General features: G+C 43.1%; 1 protein-coding gene across 2 annotated transcripts in view; it reads right to left on the bottom strand.

Moving 5' to 3' along the window:
• Nucleotides 1–18,214, bottom strand: part of OSBPL8 (oxysterol binding protein like 8) — a 377,827-nt gene that overhangs the window by 227,673 nt on the left and 131,940 nt on the right. For both annotated transcript variants that reach the window (XM_082257116.1, XM_082257117.1), the window contains exon 3: nt 9,757–9,894. In XM_082257116.1, the coding sequence (XP_082113242.1) occupies nt 9,757–9,894 (138 nt within the window). The remainder of the gene's footprint in view (nt 1–9,756; nt 9,895–18,214) is intronic.

The raw sequence follows: 18,214 nt of genomic DNA, 5'->3' as shown, positions 1-18,214 counted from the left end.
TAATCCCCTCACATTCCATGAGCAAATCGTAATTCCTTTATTCATTTTTACTCAGAAATAAAGAAAAAATAGAAATAAAATCAATATATGTGTAGTTCTGTGAATCACCCTGTGTAAGTAGGATCCATATGCCATGTCCCTTAACCCATACCCTCTCTTGTATACAGTATCCCTAATCTTATTAAATGTTTCAACCAACATGTACTCATATTTAAGTTCCTCTGTACCTTTTCCATACCAAATACCTGTGTCTGTTTTTTCCATTCTTTTCTCACTATTTTGAACCCTCCCCCCCCCCCCCCCCCAAAAAAAAAAAGAAAAGGGGGACACATCAAACCCCTCTCTCTCTCATCGTTGGTGGAGATCATTTTAATTGTCGTCTCTTCCCAGCATTCTGAGATGAATTATGGGCAAATTTCTCCAATTTTGCAGCAACCTGCCTGTTTTTTTCTTTGGCCTTTTGCGACTGTAAGCTAGGATCATCCTGCGATGCTGATATATCCCCCTTTTTACGCGCCATCATTCCCAGCCTAACAACAATAAAGGGGAGGTAAAAAAATAGCAGAAATAAACGTTAACCGTTCCTTTTCATCCTTTATCTTTCAATAATGTTGCGAGAAAGTTTACAAAGACCAAAAAAAAAGAAAAATATTTTTTTCCTTTTTTCTTTACTTATCTGTGCCAGTTGATCTGTATATGAATGATTAGGATGAAACTAACAAGCTCCACTTGTACCAATAGGAAACAGCCATCCCCAACCAGCAAACTGCAATGGTTAATAGCTCAAGGACAACAGTTCAGCAGCTTCAATGTGGTCTAATAGAGACATGTATTGTCCATCCCAGGCCAAAGCGAACTTACAGGGTCCAAAACCGACCAATGGCGGCTAAACCCTCCGGTTGTAGCTAAAGAAAGGCCGACTTGAGCCGTTCTGAGCCGACGGGAGCTGAGGGGGGCCGCTGATCACAGCCAAGCCATCACTGCTGGCTGCCCCCCACTTCTCAGGCAGGCACGGACTGACACGGGGATCCAGCAGTGCAAGCCGACTAAGCAGGTCAAACACAGCTTCACACCGCCACTGACCTCCAGCCTCTAGCTCCCGCTCCACCAGTCCGCACCGCCCCGTGCTACAGGTAATCGTCTGGCCGGTCTCTGGACAGACACACACCGGTCAGCTGTCAGGATGAAGGTGCTCCAGGTGAGTCACACACACCCGCTCACATTGGCGTTAGGCCATGCCCCCTTGCTGTGTCTTCCCTCCACCTCATTTATATTCAGAAGGTTACAATGATCAATTAGTATTTTAAAGTGGTCGTAAACCCCTACATATACCCAGTGAAGTGACTAGCCGCAAGTGATACACAGAGATTAAATAAATCCTCCTATAAGTTCTACCTATTTATCTGCAGTCTTCTCTTCTCCACATCCTTTTAAAACCCAGAATTTATAAAGCATTTCTAAGCTGTCAGAAAACAGAGGGCAGAGAGATGAAACAAAACACTGCAGAGCTCAGTGAGGAGAGCTCTGAGAGTGGATTGGAGGGAAGGGACACACCCCCCTTCACACAGCATACAGAAACTGAGCTGAGGCTGTCAATCACAGGCTGTGTGCTGGCATTCCCTCCCCATCACCATTTTTCTTTTGGTGTCAGGAAAACTTGCCAGAAGTGATTCATGCAGATGGAAGAGAAATGGGGCAGCAGACAGAAATGACACTTAGTGCACTGGACTGAGACAAGTACACACTTAAGAGTGATATGCTTTATTCATATTTCATGTCTGAGGTTTACAACCACTTTAATAAGAATTTAGAATTCTTAGCTGACAATGATAGAAATGTATGATTTATCTGTGTATTTATCTTTATACAAGTTGATGTTCGCTTTCAAAAACAGAATATATTTGAATCTTTTAGGGCCAATTCACACCAGTGTGTTGATCTGCGTTTTAGTGCAGATGTAAAATGCAGATCAAGGGAGATACACATGGAAAAACAATTTCCAATGTGTCCTATTCACACCATAATGGTGCGCATGCATGTCAACAGACGTTACAATGCAACAACGGATATCAGCGCACTTTAAAATGAGACTAAAGTAGATGGAAATGTACATGCATTTTAGCGCAAGTCATTGTGAATTGGCCCTAAAATTACCAGGCTACGAAAAAGAAGTGATACTAAAGCACAGCTGTTACATTAACACCTATTCTTCAGATAATTTGTACAGCACTAGACTCTAAAAATACACGGAGTTTCTATAATTGTTTGCCAAAAAAAAGGCAGAACACTTTGTGCTAACCAAGCAATGGACAAAAAATAATCACTGTAAAATTGACATAGCGATGAAAAAGTGTGAAAGGAGTAAAATATTTAAAAGCACTGAAAAATAAATTAACTATATCTACCTTAATGCCTTTGACCAGTATATTAAAAGGACACAAAGTATGTAAAGTGCAAAAATTTCTGGGAACACAAACTGCTAAAAACCAATCCCTTCAAGCTATATACAAAAATTACACACATTTTACAATATACTTAGGAGTCAATTTAAAAAACATTCATTAGACAAATGTCACAAGCATTAGTCTGGGCTGCACAAATATGGACCTTATTTTCTCTAATACTATGACTTCAAAGTCAATCATAGGAAAATTTATGCAGCCTGGACAAATGTTGCAAATGTTCTAATTTTTAGACCTCTGATGAAGAAGGTATATCCTTTGAAATGAGTCAGCTAGCTAGGATCCCGGCGAGATTCCCCTGTTCCGAGGAGCCTGCCAGACTATTGAGCTATAATTGATTAGCTCGAAGAGCGATTTTTATTCATGTGATTGTGAGCATATTTTATGTTGCTTTTATGTTGATGAATATTGAGGGATAATGCACTAGGCTGCTGCGGCCTCTTTGGCTTGTTTTTCGTAGTAGCTACAGGACATCACCCAGTCCTAGAGGACAGCAAGGCTTGGAGCTTATTCCTGTGACATGGAGACCGCACTAATACTTAATCCAGGCTACACACTTATGCACTTTTGTGTGAACCCAGAAGGCACCCTGGGGTGCAGGTCTAATGATTACTTGCAATTCTAATCAACCACCTTTTTTTACCACATTTGCCCACTCCTGGATGCACTCCTTATGGAGATCGCCTATGCCCTCCGTTTGCCTGTCCTCTTCACCCTACCACCACTTTTTTTCATCTCCTTTAGTTCTTAAAACCCTTTATCTACCACTGGCCTTCCTTAACTTTGGTAGGATCACCCCCTCATCTTGACCCATATTTTACCTAAACATTTGATACACATTGGACTCATTCTGTGCCTTTGCGTTTCTACCACTCTAAAGGGAACAAGCTGCGGAACCTGATGTCTAACCAATTGTAACAAGTACCATTTTCTGTAAATGCATCAGGCCACTGCTAAATTTTTCTTTCTGATTGCATTGCAATTTAACTCAATAAAGTGGAACTTTACTCTCTCAATCAACAGTGACTATGTTTTTATCCTTATACTGCTAGCCTTAGTAAATAGATAGGAAAGTATATTATATTTGATTGTTTTAAACCTTTTTTTCACATTTCATCAGTTACTTCCTGGTTTCGATGCCTAGGCCAATTGATGTCATACATGTCAGGAGTCTTCAGGAGGGGAGGAGGGGTTTTCTCAGCTAAGCACACCCTCCTTACTGCATGCATGAGCTAAGGACAGATGGAATCCAGGAAGTAAATGCTACCTAAATCATTTGCCCTTACTCAAGATGGCCACAGCCAGAAATGCTAGGCGGATGTTTTTTAAAGTAAAGCATGGTGACATGGATGGAGGGGGGGAGTTTGCTAGGAAAATAAAAAATGAATTAAATAGCATTTTTTGGTGTTCAGATGCAGTGTAGTTGTGCTTTAAGTTGAGGCACTGCAGAAAGGTCTTGTCTAACAGATTGGATGTATGCTGACATAGATGAATGGTAATTCAAGTGTAGTCTGGGAAAATTTATCAGAAAAACCTTTTTATAATTTCCCTAAAGTAGACCTGGTCCCACATAAGTCATCAAACCACCCACCCCATAAAAGACATTCAGTGAAAAATAAGAAAAGGCATGAAATAACTACCTTGGCTAAAGAATAGCTTGGTATTGAGCCTGACTTCTCCTGAATGGGAGGATAAGAGATCAGACTGCCTTTAAACAGAGATCAAAAAAGCAAAGGCTTAGGCACGGTAAGGTGACTAGCTGTCATGTGATCTTAGACTAGCAAGTTCTGCAGCTAAACTTATTTAGGAGTTTGTTCTTTTATTTTTTTATTTTTCACAGAATGGTCTGAGCAGGGTGGGAGGGTCTAGCATGGTAAAAGGAAATAGGTCCTGCGAGCAACCCTGTGGTTCTAGATCAATAGACTATCTGCCACAGACACTCCACTTCTCATAATAGTGTGAATAATTTAAATAAATAAATAGTGCTGCGCAAATATATAAGGTAACATATACTGCACTGTGTGCATAAAAATTAAAATACAAAAATCAGTGACTGTAATATAATATTAAAGTGCCAATCGTGCCAATAAATTAATATGATTCCATAAAAGAGGAAAAGACAAATAGATAAAACAGAGTCCAGTGTAAAAAAAGTGTATAGCCGTGCTGAAAACTAATAAATTAGTATAGTCCAAAAAAATCCTAAAGTGATCTGTACTCCCAAGAAAAAGTGACAAGAGTGTCACAGTGGACAGCCAGCCGTGCACCCCCTTGTGAATGGGTGCTCACCTCAGATCTTTACAAAGAGCGCATAGGTTAATAGATCCTATATAGATCATCCATCCAACTCCTTAGGGCTCCTCTCATTTACAGAAGCTGAAATCTGGTTTGTAGTGTTACCCAATGCAGCATATATGGAAATAGAAAGACTTGCAATAGTGCATGAAATCCTTAAAAACCGGTCTTTATTAAGCAAAAGATAGATTGGTCTCACTTACATTTGTGGGTGCATCACATGCACTTAGATAATCACATCAAGACCGTTTAGCGCCGCCGGTTTCCACACCGTGCGCTGATAGGTGACAGTCTCACCAAACAGCGGTGTATCGCTCCGTCCGTCCTTGCCACTCCCCTAGGCATGATGACACAGGGACCACGTGTCTTCCTCCCCTGAGGAAGACACGTGGTCCCTGTGTCGTCACGCGTAGGGGAGGGGCAAGGACGGACGGAGTGATACACCGCTGTTTGGTGAGGCTGTCAGCGCACGTTGTGGAAACCGGCGGCGCTGAACGGCCTCTCCCACTATACCACCACGATTTCCACCATTTCTTGATGTGATTATCTAAGTGCATGTGATGCACCCACAAATGTAAGTGAGACCAATCTATCTTTTGCTTAATAAAGACCGGTTTTTAAGGATTTCATGCACTATTGCAAGTCTTTCTATTTCCATATATGCTGCATTGGGTAACACTACAAGCCAGATTTCAGCTTCTGTGAATGAGAGGAGCCCTAAGGAGTTGGATGGATGATCAATAGGATCTATTAACCTATGCGCTCTTTGTAAAGATCTGAGGTGAGCACCCATTCACAAGGGGGTGCACGGCTGGCTGTCCACTGTGGCACTCTTGTCACTTTTTCTTGGGAGTACAGATCACTTTAGGATTGTTTTGGTCTAGCAGGACAACCGATCCACTTTAACTGAAGAGCCAATGAAAACAGCTCTATAGAAGTCATGAAGATGACATGCAAATAAATTACAAATGGGATGCAGAAAGAAGTCTAACATTGCAAATGCAAAAAATACATGAAGTAAAGTGGTCTAAACATGAAGGTAAAAAACCTTCTGCAGCCCCCCAGCTTCCCCTAATACTTACCTAAGCCCCCTCTTGATCCAGCAATGTCCACTACAGCATTGCCTCTCTTTGCCTTGTTTCTCCCGGGACTCGTGCTTATAATTGGCTTTTAGCAGCTGCGGGAGCCATTGGCTACAGCAACAGCCAGTAAGCCAATCAGGAGATGGAGGGGGCATGGCCATGCCGTGGCTCCGTGTGTGACTGGACACGCAGACACACAGAGCCAGAGGGAGAGGAGCATGCCTGCTTGGGTGCCCCCATACAAAGCTTTTAGCTGTGGGTGCACCCGGCAGGAGGGAGGAGCCAGGAGCGCCAGTGAGGGACCTAAGAAGGGAGATCTGGGCTGCTCTGTGCAAAACAATTGCACAGAGCAGGTAAGTATTAAAACATTTTTATTTATTTTTTTTGTATGTTTAAACAAGACTTTACAATCACTTTAAGCTACACAACAATATATGAGATACCTTTCAAAATTCATATTTGCATGATAAAGTCTGATTCTATGAGAATAAACAACTCATTCATCACAGTGTTTTCTTCTTGCAGAAGTGAAGCTTTACTTTTGCTTGTTCAAGACTTATTAATTTCATTAATGTACATAATCATTCTGGGGTTTTTCATAGAGAACAATGAACTATTCACAACTGTCATAACCGAATTTGCAATGTCTGCACAACAGTTCTAGTAATATTCTTATGACAGCTGTATTTCCTCACTTGGACTGCTTTGCGCAAGATGCTGGTATTTAAAATCAACAGTAATAAAAAATCAGGAGGTGCACTGGTACCATAAGAAACTGCTTACTTTTCCTAACTTAAATATTTTAAATTGGTAGACATTTATAGTAGGTAGCTACACAATGAATCATATAAACGGCTCTTTAATTGCACAGTACCTACCCCAGACCACTTTGCATCTATAAAGATTTGTTATAGATCATCAAACAAAAACATGCATCCAAAGTGAGTGCTTAAAAACCCCCCACTGAAGTATACATAATGAATTAAGTCCCCAGTGTTCCTGTATGCTATTGTGGTGGGGAAGGTCAACTTGTTGGGGGTAAATTTGGTCAGTTATCCACTCTGGACAAAAAATCTCCATTCCACCGATCTGTAAGAAGATGAACATGGCGCAACACTAACGGTCATAGGAAAATGCCATCAAATTCTGTGGGTGGAGAGAAGTGATGTGAAAGATGCCCTTGTAATTTACACCAGAATTGTAAAATGATACATTGTCTCTAAGGCCCATCATACAATCATTTTGAATCTCCAAGCCATGAGGGGCACCAGAAGCCCCTTTTCAGTGTTGCCAGGACTGCAAACCATTAGCTATACCAAGCAGCCTCACAAAAATGAATTCATTTAAGACCAGAATTGGTGCAGTAGAAAAAACAGCCTTGACTAATCACATTTCGAAAGGAACTCAAAGTAAAATTCCCACCATAAGCCTAAGATTTTTGGGAGTTTAGAAAGTGTGAGTAAAGAATAGGACTTCTGACAAGATCTGCATTCACAATGGATAGATTTCCCTTAACTTCCTGTTTCATAGTCAAAGGAAGTGAGAAGAGATCTCAAAGTCAGGGAAAACTGCAGCTATGCCAGCTGTCTCCTAAACAGAGTTCCCTATTGGTAGGTGTTACCCCAACTTTTGCTGCTGTGAAAACTGTAAAATGTTTGAATTACACTTGCACTTTATCAGCGATAGAAATAAAGTGAAGATTAATTTGCATAGCATGCACCATATGACAAAAAACAACTGCCATCTTACCTTTTCACATTTTGTTAAAAAATCCACTTTAAAGTGTATTTCCACTTTTGCAGCAAGACACCTACTTTATATTTGTGACATGGTCAAATTCACAATGCAGAAATTAAAAAAATAAATATTATATATATATATATATATATATATATATATATATATATATATATATATTTTATTTTTTTTAAATTGCTTCTTCATTTTTTTATTTACATGCATATGTCGACTTAGTTTTCCCCTACTATATAATATTAAGGAGGGGGGCAGGGGATTTAGGTTTATCATAATTAATCTGTGCTATGCTGGCAAATCTCATTATCAGTCATAAACTTGATGTGCACATTGCCTGTCCTAACAAAGGGCAAAAGCCCATCTCTCGGTCAAGAAAAAAAAAAGTTCCCTTGCAGTGGAGCTGCCCCTTCACTGCAAGGATTAAAAGCAGATTTGTGTCTAGGAGCTGTGAAAAGCACTTATCTTTACCTGATCCTCCACTCCCCTCGTAGCCGGCATTTTACTTTACTCCCCTATGCTCCAGCAGCCCTTTCAGCTTGATAAATCTCAATGAATGAGTGGTACTGTGGGGTTGATTTACTAAAACTGGAGTTCGCAAAATCGGGTGCAGCTGTGCATAGAAAGCAATCAGCTTCCAGGTTTTTTTTTTGTCAAGGCTTAATTGAACAAGCTGAAGTTAGAAGCCAATTGGCTGCCATGCACAGCTGCACCCGATTTTGCATTCTCCAATTTTAGTAAATCCACCCCATTGTGTGTTGTTGCACTTATTTAAAAAAAAAAACACCCTGAGGGCTCTTTCACACGGGCGATCCGATCAGATCCGCCTGTCAGTTTTTTAGGCGGATCTGATCGGATCCTCCATGCAGCTCTATGGGGCAGCAGGTGTCAGCGGAGACACCTCCGCTGACACCCGCTGCCATCCGCATCCGATCCTGTCCGTGAAATCTGGACGGATGGAAACCCTATTTTTCCATCCGTTCAGTAATCGGAGCAGATCGGATCTGATGAGAGCGGACAGGCGGTCCGCTCTCATCCGATCCCCCATAGAGGGCAGCGGAGACTGAGACACCTCCCTCTCCGCTCTGCAAGCGGAGACGGAGCTGTCATCCGCCGGCTCAGCGGGGATCGCGGATCGATCCCCGCTGAGCAACACGGATCCGCCTACGGAGGCGGACCGTGTGAAAGAGCCCTAACATTTGTCCCTCTAATTGCACATTGCAAGCTATTCTGAACAATTTCAAGCTGCCGATAGTTTGGTATAAAAACCTGTTACAAAAAAAAAAAAAAAACCAAAAACTAGAAAATATTTGTTTTAATTATTAGTAGGTATACTGGGTAAATGGGAAAACTCTACCCAACATACTGTATAGTAGGGGGTTTTGCAAACTTATACATACATATTCGCCAGCACACCGTGGATCTTGCAAAAGCAGTCCAAAAGCTTTATTGCAAAAAGGATCACATCGGAAACAGTGCAACGTTTCGGAGTCATGCAGGACCCCTTCGTCAGCATGTGATTTTGCAAACTTGACTGCAAAAGTGAAAAAACACTTTAAAGTTCTTTGCTAGGATAATGTTAGCCTCTTGACCCCTGTGACTGATCATTGGCTGGATCCAATTGGCTGTTAGTAGTGCCCCACACCTGGAAATGGCCCCTGAGAGAAACCCGATTTCACCACTTGCTTCACCAAGTAAAAAAAAAACAATAGGAAGGAATAAAGAATACAGGGCAGTAGATATTCTAAGCTTTACAAAATGTATCATTTCTTTGAAGAGCAAAAAAACAAAAAAAAAAAAAAAAACTTGTTTTTAAGACGGCAGCTAAAATCCATTCGTTTAAAAATGCCTTTGCAGTTTCATGTACTCCAAAAATTCCAGTGGCATTTAAAAAAGAACACTTATTATCCTTCAAAGGACTCTGGTACCATGCTCCACCACACTTCTTGGCATCACTGCAAATTACATCTGCTATATCCTGTACCAGCAACATTAAAGAGCCTAAAAATAAAACACATCATCTCAAAGTAAACACAGCACAAGGTCACACGTGGCGAAAAGCAACAAACTGAGTCTGGCAGGGCTGAACAATGTGCAGAATGTAGAAATAAAATCCTTTTTTAGTACATAAGAATTTGAACAGAATTTCAAATATAACTTCTTACCATGACTGGGAATAATTCCTGGGCTCAGCGTAGCCTGGACTAAGTCTTTGGTAGGAGAAAGGTATGCGTCTTTACCCTGACGATGGCTCATCTTTGCCGGTAGGATCACTGGAGAATCATCACTGCTTGTTATGACAGCTGGAACAAAATAAACACATTACAAAGCTTAGTTCTCCTTTGCAGGAATAAGAGATGTATTCTTCTCAAAGTTCCCAATAGGTCTAATTTGCAAAAACTGCACTGTACAGGAACATCTGAAATTATACCTAAAAGGAGTGTATTACATAATAAAATTTAGGATTATTTGCAATCTTTAATTAGTATTTTTATTTAAGGAACCTTTCAGACATTTCAAAAATGTTTCAAAAATGTTAACAGTTAAAGACAAACATGATCACTTAGGCTGGCCATACACTATACAATTTTCTTGTTCAACTTTCCTTTAGATTTACCAAAACCATGTAATATAGGGTCAAACCTACAAACTTTCAATTTGTATGCAATCAGGCAGGCACTTGTACTACATAGTTTAAGGTAAATCTAAAGGAAATTGAATAAGAAAATTGTATAGTGTATGGCCAGCCTTAGGCCCCGTTCACATTGCCGCGATCCGACTTGGGGGGGTGACCTCCGAGGTCGCGATGCGAGCAGCGCGCCGCGACCTCGGAGCGGCTGCCACGGACTTCATAACATTGAAGTCTATGGCGGTCGCCTCCGGGTCGCCCCAAAGAAGCTCCGGACCCTTTTTCTAAGTCGGAGCGACTTGTGTCGCTCCTATTAGAACGGGTCCGCAGCTTCCCTATGGAAGGCGACCTGTGAGGCGACCAGGTCGCCTCACAGGTCGCCTTAGTGTGAACGGGGACTTAGTCCTCTTGCTCACTAGAAAGCTAAACACTGCTGTAAAAACACCAGGACAAAAAACTATAATGTTTTAGGTTACATTTTAATGTAAGCTATGTTTAGTAGCTGCAGCGTTAAAGAGTGGGGTTGCCGGCGTCCTTAACAACCAGTGAATAGCTGGAGCGGGTGGGGAAGCTGGCTGCTGCGTCATTACCAAAAGGATGAGTCATTAGCTGTCAGCGGGCTTCCCTGCTGACTGCAAAAAAAAAAAAAAATGATTTTCATCAATACAGAAATGTGAAAAGAAGGCCCTTTGGGTTTCGTATGGATTTTAGCGAGAATCCCATGCCAAAAAGGTAAAACATTGGCATTGGGTCCCCCCACAAATCCATACCAGACCTACTTTGAAGGTATTGCCCATGACAAAATAATAAAAAAATAAAAAAATAGCACAGGGCCCCGCCCAGAATCCATACCAGACAGCAAAAAGGGGGGGAGCTAGTTCCCCCCCCCTCCTTAACCATACCATGCCACATGCCCTCAACATGGGGGGGGTGCTTTGGGGCACAAGGGGCAATGACAGCTGATCCCTTCCCTCTGCAGTCCATTTGCAGAAGACTTTGTATTTTGTGAATGGGTTTACAGCACTCTGTGATTGGGCAGGAGGAGGGGAGGGCAAAGCGGCTGCACACAAATCGGCAATAGCAGCAGAGACCAGATGGTCCAGCGTTGGAAGTGTAGTGAAGGCTGTACTCATGGACACTCAGTAAAATTAAAATTGTAATTTAAAGAGAAAGTCAGGAGATGCATGAACCTTTTTTGGCCCTAACCAAAAGAATCTGGTTCATTTTAGAATGTGGCTGAATTCCTGAAGGTTAGCTTTAAAACGGTTAGCCCTGTGAAGCATTATACTCACCTGAGCATCTGCCACGTCTGTTTGGATCTGGGTGGTCAAGGCAGGATCATTTGCCTATTTTTACTGCCCCCTTGCTGCCTGTGTGAACAAGGCCTTACTGATTAAAAGCACAGGCACATCAAAGAGGGATAATGTTAGGTTCACACCTATTTGTTTGCTGCAGCACGTGTTTGAGCAGGCACAGCAGCCCATTCATTTGAATGGGCTGCAGTACCTGTGGGCAACTCAGGAAAAATGTCCCTGCACTTTTTTAAAAAACACAGCTGCAGGAAAAGGACCATGCGATTTCCTGCACCTAGAAACGCTCAGTGCTTTCAGATGCGTGGGGGTGTGAACCAAGATTAACAGCTGTCAAAGCCAACAAGGAAAACATTGGATTTTATTTCTCTGATGTTCATTGATGGACACAGCTCCTGATCTTCTTAACCATTGGGTTATACTGTTCCCTACAGGAGTAGGACACTAGGCAGAAAAAAAAAGTCTGGTTATGCCTATGGGCAGTTCCAGGGGGAATACTCCCTCTCTCTGCTATAGGTACTCAATTTTGTTACAAGCAGTATAAGAAGAATTACAACTCCACAGAGGGGTGGGTGCTGTGTCAATGAACATAACAGAAATAGATTTTACAATAGGTCACAAATCCCATTTTCTCTTTCGTTCATTGACAGACACAGCTCCTGATCTTCCCAAAGCAGTGTTAAACACGAGGGGTGGGAACAGCAAAAAAGAAATTCCCAAGGCTAACTATAGCCAAACAGGTAAACAGGAGCTCAACCAAAACAACTGGAGCTCACCTGAAAAAAAAAAAAAAACACACTACACCCTCAAAGAGGACCAGATCTTCTAAACAGCAGCCTGCAAAACCTTGCGGCCAAAGAAGGCATCCGCAGATGCCAACACATCCACTTTATAGAACATTGTGAAAGTGTGCACCGACAACCAGGCGGCCACCTTGCAAACCTGCGTCACTGATGCCTGATGACAGAAGGCCCAGGAGGCACTGAGCGCCCAAGTAGAGTGCTCCTTGACAGGGAAAGGAGAAACCTGACCCTTGATGGAATAGGCCTGAATCACCCTCTGTCTAATCATCTGTAAATGGTAGTGGACAACCCTTACCGAGGCCCATCCATAAGCACAAATAATGAGACTGATTTCCTAAAAGATGCCAGGTACACCCTAATCGCCCGGACCACATCCAAGGCAAGCAAAGCACTTTCCTTCGGATGTTTTGGGCTGGGATACAGGGAAGGCAACACAATGACTTCATTCAAATGAAAACCAGAGACAACCTGAGGAAGGAATACCGGACGGGGTGAAGAATCACTTTATCACTGTGAACCAAGTAAGTTGAATGACAGGGTAACAGCGCCAATTCCGACAACCTGCACGCAGAGGTGAAAGCCACCCAAAGGGTCACCTTCGGGGACAGCGTAAGCAGGGGAATCTCCTGAAGATTCTCAAAAGGAGGCTTCTGGAGGACAGAGCACCAAATTGAGGTCCCAAGGCAGCAACAGAGACCGTACTGGAGGGGTCAAGTGCCTAACTCCCTGAAGAAAAGTATGCACCAAGGATTATGTGGCCAAGGCCCTTTGAAATAAGGCCACTAAGGCTGACACCTGACCCAAGGCCAGTTTCTGCTCAACCCCCCATTGAAGGAAGGTCAAAATCCAAGCCAACGAAAAAAGAGCGAGGATGAACCACAAGAAACTCACACAACGCAATGTACATCTTCCACGTTCAGGAATCACCAGACCGATGAGGGAGTTCCTAACGGTTAGGAGGGAAACCCAGGGGTCCAACCGTCCCATGGAGGGGCCCACGTCCACCCCAAAATGCTCCAGGGCGAGAGGGGAGACAGGAACCAGGCGAGCAGCGCTCCAGAGGGAACCTCCTCTCCATCAAAAAGGGGGGGGGCTATCGGCCAGGAGGAATGCTGCGACTCGGGCTTAGACCCGGTCATATGCGACCCCGCGAGACATTTAACTCGCAGGCCAGCCCCCGTCTGGTGGGTCTATGTGCCGGCCAACCTAGCGCGGAGCTGAGGTCTGTGCGCACTCGCTGGCCAGACTGGGGTGACCACTGATACTAGATTATCCAGCCCATTGCCCAGTCCCGCAGTTAATTGTAGATCTCACAGGAAAAAATCCAGGAGAAAAAAAGAAAAAATTGCAAGGACCAGGGACCCCAGCAAGTGAATAGGTCCTTACTCCTGACTAGGCAGAAAAAAACGGAGTAACTATAGCAGAGAGATGGAGTACACCCCCTTGGGACTGCCCATAGGTGTAGCCAGACTTTTTTTCTGCTTAGTGTCCTACTCCTGTAAGGGGAAGTATACCCAATGGTTACGAAGATCAGGAGCGGTGTCCGTCAATGAACGAAAGAGAAACTAGTTTAAAAGAAGCCTATATAGGCAATAGCAGTAAGGCATGTAGAGGCATATGCCCTTAGTATGAAATAGTTTACAGTTTAAAGAGCTGGTTCAGTCTGTATAAAAAAAAAAAAAAAAAAAATTAAGTCAGCAGCTACAAATCCTATAGCTGCTGACTTTTAATAAATGGACAGTTACCTGTCTAAGGATCCAGAACTGTCCTCACCTGGGCTAGTTCTTCACTAGCCTTCGGGTCCCGACGCAGGCATCCTAACTTTGAGATGCTGGCTGTGCGGCTTTCGGCTTCACAGCTAGCTGCCCACTGCCCTCTGTCAATGGCCCTGCTGTCTTTTGGGGCCTTGCGACGTCAGTCCCAAAGGACTGCAAGAATTCATGCTCCAATCGTTTACTCAAAACCAGGTACCCACTCCACCCCCTTACATGCCAAGTTAGGCAGACGAGCGGGGGAGGATGTCTTAAAGAAGAACTTCCCCTTTTAAGAGGAGCTCCGTTTTAAGTTTTAAATACAAAAGCAGGGCTTGACAAATTAGCTTGGAATCTAAAAGCCAGCTAAAAGTTAGGAGCCAGTTTTTTTTTTCCGCGCATGCCGAATGGTCGGCTTCTGTCGGACTGGCTGCCATACACACAGGCCGAATGGCGGCCAGTTTTTAAGGTGGGGGCGATAGGTGATCCAGTAACTCATGCCACCTTAGACTCCTTTCATATGGGCACCTCTGCTAAGTGAAATCCGCTTGCTCAGCAGGGATTTCTCCACTAATCCCAGCTGAGCAGGCGGTAGAAAGGTCCTGTCCACTCCGCTATGCAGAGAGAGCACTGACACAGTCCTGCTCGCCTCCTTGGGGCAATCAGATGGAAATGGACTGCCTATCTGATTCGATCCACTGGACGGATTGAAAATAGGACCACCATCCCTCTGTTTTTGGCGGACAGGATCAGATTGCGGCAGTTGTCAGCGGACATCCGCCGCTCCATAGAGGAGACTGAAGGGTCCGATCAGGCCTGCCTAAAAAACTGACAGGCGGACCTGATCAGACAGCCCGTGTAAAAAGGGGCATTTGGCTGTGTGGCTGTGGCATGGCAGGGAGATGATAAAAAATAATAAAACATTTATTTTATTTAAAAAAAATTAATAAAACTGTTAACATCTTTTGTGAGGGTGTGAATAGAACGAAGGCTGTTCCAATCAACAGCCCCACACTCCCTGTCCACTTACCATTAAGCAAAGGGCGCCAGATGAAGCCTACAACAACTTCAGTCTCTTCTCCTCTTGGGAAGGAGATGGGCAGGCAGTGAGAACAGGCAGGGGAAACACTCAACACCGTTCGTGACTGCTTGTTACATCCCCGGCCACCACAAGAGGGCGCCAGTTCCCTGATAGAAGCATCTCACTCCAGAAGGCCGTAAAGCCGCGGTCTCAATGACCAGCTGGCACAGCATCTTAGTCCGCGCACCCGTGGGGGGGTTGTTGCGTGAGTACAAGACTTCTCTTGTAGTGCAGCCCAGGCCCAGTAGGCCCAGTACACAGCCATGCACAATATAATCAAAGTCAGGTGCTGAAATGTGTTTCAGGTGGGGGTATCAAAACGTATTTAACTAGTGGATGGATAAATACATTTGTTATAAAGTGATTGCTTGATATTCTACCAGATTGTACACATCTCTCAGATCACATCAGATATAAATAGAAAGCCATGCTGAGTTGCTGCATTTCATTTGTTCAGTCCAATTAGAAGCAATTTTTTTACAACCCATTTGTGTACATCTATGTAATTATGGAACTACTTTAGCATATTTCCAATTTGTATTGTATGTTGGCATAAAGGAGCAATTGCTAATGCAGGTATGCACAATTTCTATAATCCTATAACAGACTGCACGCATAAAGAAAATAAGCAGTGTCCTGGCACATCTGGATCAGGCTCTGAGACAGTTTTGGAACACTATATCAGGCCTAAAACTTTGGTTATAATTTATTTTTAAATACGACCCCTTTGTTTTTAAGACACCACAATTTTATATACCACAAAATGAGTAAGGCTAGCCATACATGATGCGATTTTCTTATTCTATTTCCTTTAAATTTACCTTCAATTATGTAGTGCAAGGGACTTCCTGATTACATCCAAACTTAAAGTGTTTTAGGTTTGACCTCATATTACAGTGGGTACGGAAAGTATTCAGACCCCCTTAAATTTTTCACTCTTTGTTATATTGCAGCCATTTGCTAAAATCATTTAAGTTCATTCTTCTTCCTCATGGATGTACACATAGCACCCCATACTGACAGAAAAACACAGAATTGTTGACATTGTTGCAGATTTATTAAAAAAGAAAAACTGAAATATCACATGGTCCTAAGTATTCAGACCCTTTGCTGTGACACTCATATATTTAACTCAGGTGCTTTCCATTTCTTCTGATCATCCTTGAGATGGTTCTACACCTTCATTTGAGTCCAGCTGTGTTTGATTATACTGATTGGACTTGATTAGGAAAGCCACACACCTGTCTATATAAGACCTTCCAGATCACAATGCATGTCAGAGCAAATGAGAATCATGAGGTCAAAGGAACTGCCTGAAGAGCTCAGAGACAGAATTGTGGCAAGGCACAGATCTGGCCAAGGTTACAAAAAGATTTCTGCTGCACTTAAGGTTCCTAAGAGCACAGTGGCCTCCATAATCCTCAAATGGAAGACGTTTGGGACGACCAGAACCCTTCCTAGAGCTGGCCGTCCGGCCAAACTGAGCTATCGGGGGAGAAGAGCCTTGGTGAGAGAGGTAAAGAAGAACCCAAAGATCACTGTGGCTGAGCTCCAGAGATGCAGTCAGGAGATGGGAGAAAGTTGTAGAAAGTCAACCATCACTGCAGTCCTCCACCAGTCGGGGCTTTATGGCAGAGTGGCCCGACGGAAGCCTCTCCTCAGTGTAAGACACATGAAAGCCCGCATGGAGTTTGCTAAAAAACACCTGAAGGACTCCAAGATGGTGAGAAATAAGATTCTCTGGTCTGATGAGACCAAAATAGAACTTTTTGGCCTTAATTCTAAGCGGTATGTGTGGAGAAAACCAGGCACTGCTCATCACCTGTCCAATACAGTCCCAACAGTGAAGCATGGTGGTGGCAGCATCATGCTGTGGGGGTGTTTTTCAGCTGCAGGGACAGGACGACTGGTTGCAATCGAGGGAAAGATGAATGCGGCCAAGTACAGGGATATCCTGGACAAAAACCTTCTCCAGAGTGCTCTGGACCTCAGACTGGGCCGAAGGTTTACCTTCCAACAAGACAATGACCCTAAGCACACAGCTAAAATAACGAAGGAGTGGCTTCACAACAACTCCGTGACTGTTCTGGAATGGCCCAGCCAGAGCCCTGACTTAAACCCAATTGAGCATCTCTGGAGAGACCTAAAAATGGCTGTCCACCAACGTTTACCATCCAACCTGACAGAACTGGAGAGGATCTGCAAGGAGGAATGGCAGAGGATCCCCAAATCCAGGTGTGAAAGACTTGTTGCATCTTTCCCAAAAAGACTCCTGGCTGTATTAGATCAAAAGGGGGCTTCTACTAAATACTGAGCAAAGGGTCTGAATACTTAGGACCATGTGATATTTCAGTTTTTCTTTTTTAATAAATCTGCAACAATGTCAACAATTCTGTGTTTTTCTGTCAGTATGGGGTGCTATGTGTACATTCATGAGGAAGAAGAATGAACCTAAATGATTTTAGCAAATGGCTGCAATATAACAAAGAGTGAAAAATTTAAGGGGGTCTGAATACTTTCCGTACCCACTGTATATGGTTTTGGTCATTCTAAAGGAAAATTGTACAGGAAAATTGTTTAATGTAAAAGCAAAACTTTATTTTGTTTTGGATAGAGTAGGGCAGGGGAAGGCAACCTTCACATTCCAGCTATGGTAAAGCTACAAATCCCATCATGCTTCTGCCTTTGTGGCTGTCAGAGTCTTGCAATGCCTTATGGGGCTTGTAGTTCCACAACAACTGGGGTGCCAAGGTTGTTTAATTGTGTCTACTGTCCCAGAGACACAAAAGAAGTAAAAGGAAATCTTTCCAAAGTAAGGTAAACATCCTCTGACAGTTTTCATCTGAACAGGTGTCCCCATGGGATCATTTCCATTCACCTCTTGTTCTTGTGACAATGCAAAAAAATGTGGAATTTCCTATCAATTTCTGCATCAGAGACAACAGTCGCCAGGCCAAATCAGAGGTGAATTTCTGCAGTGGTGTTCAACACCGCAATAATAAACATAGAGTCACTTTGCCTTGTTTCCACATCCTATGCAGGAAAACAT

This window comes from Pelophylax lessonae, assembly GCF_965119305.1.
Source record: "Pelophylax lessonae genome assembly, chromosome: 4".
In the NCBI taxonomy this organism is placed as follows: Eukaryota; Metazoa; Chordata; class Amphibia; order Anura; family Ranidae; genus Pelophylax; species Pelophylax lessonae.
The sequence above is the reverse complement of the archived record's forward strand: the minus strand, read 5'-3'. Positions and strand labels throughout refer to the sequence as shown.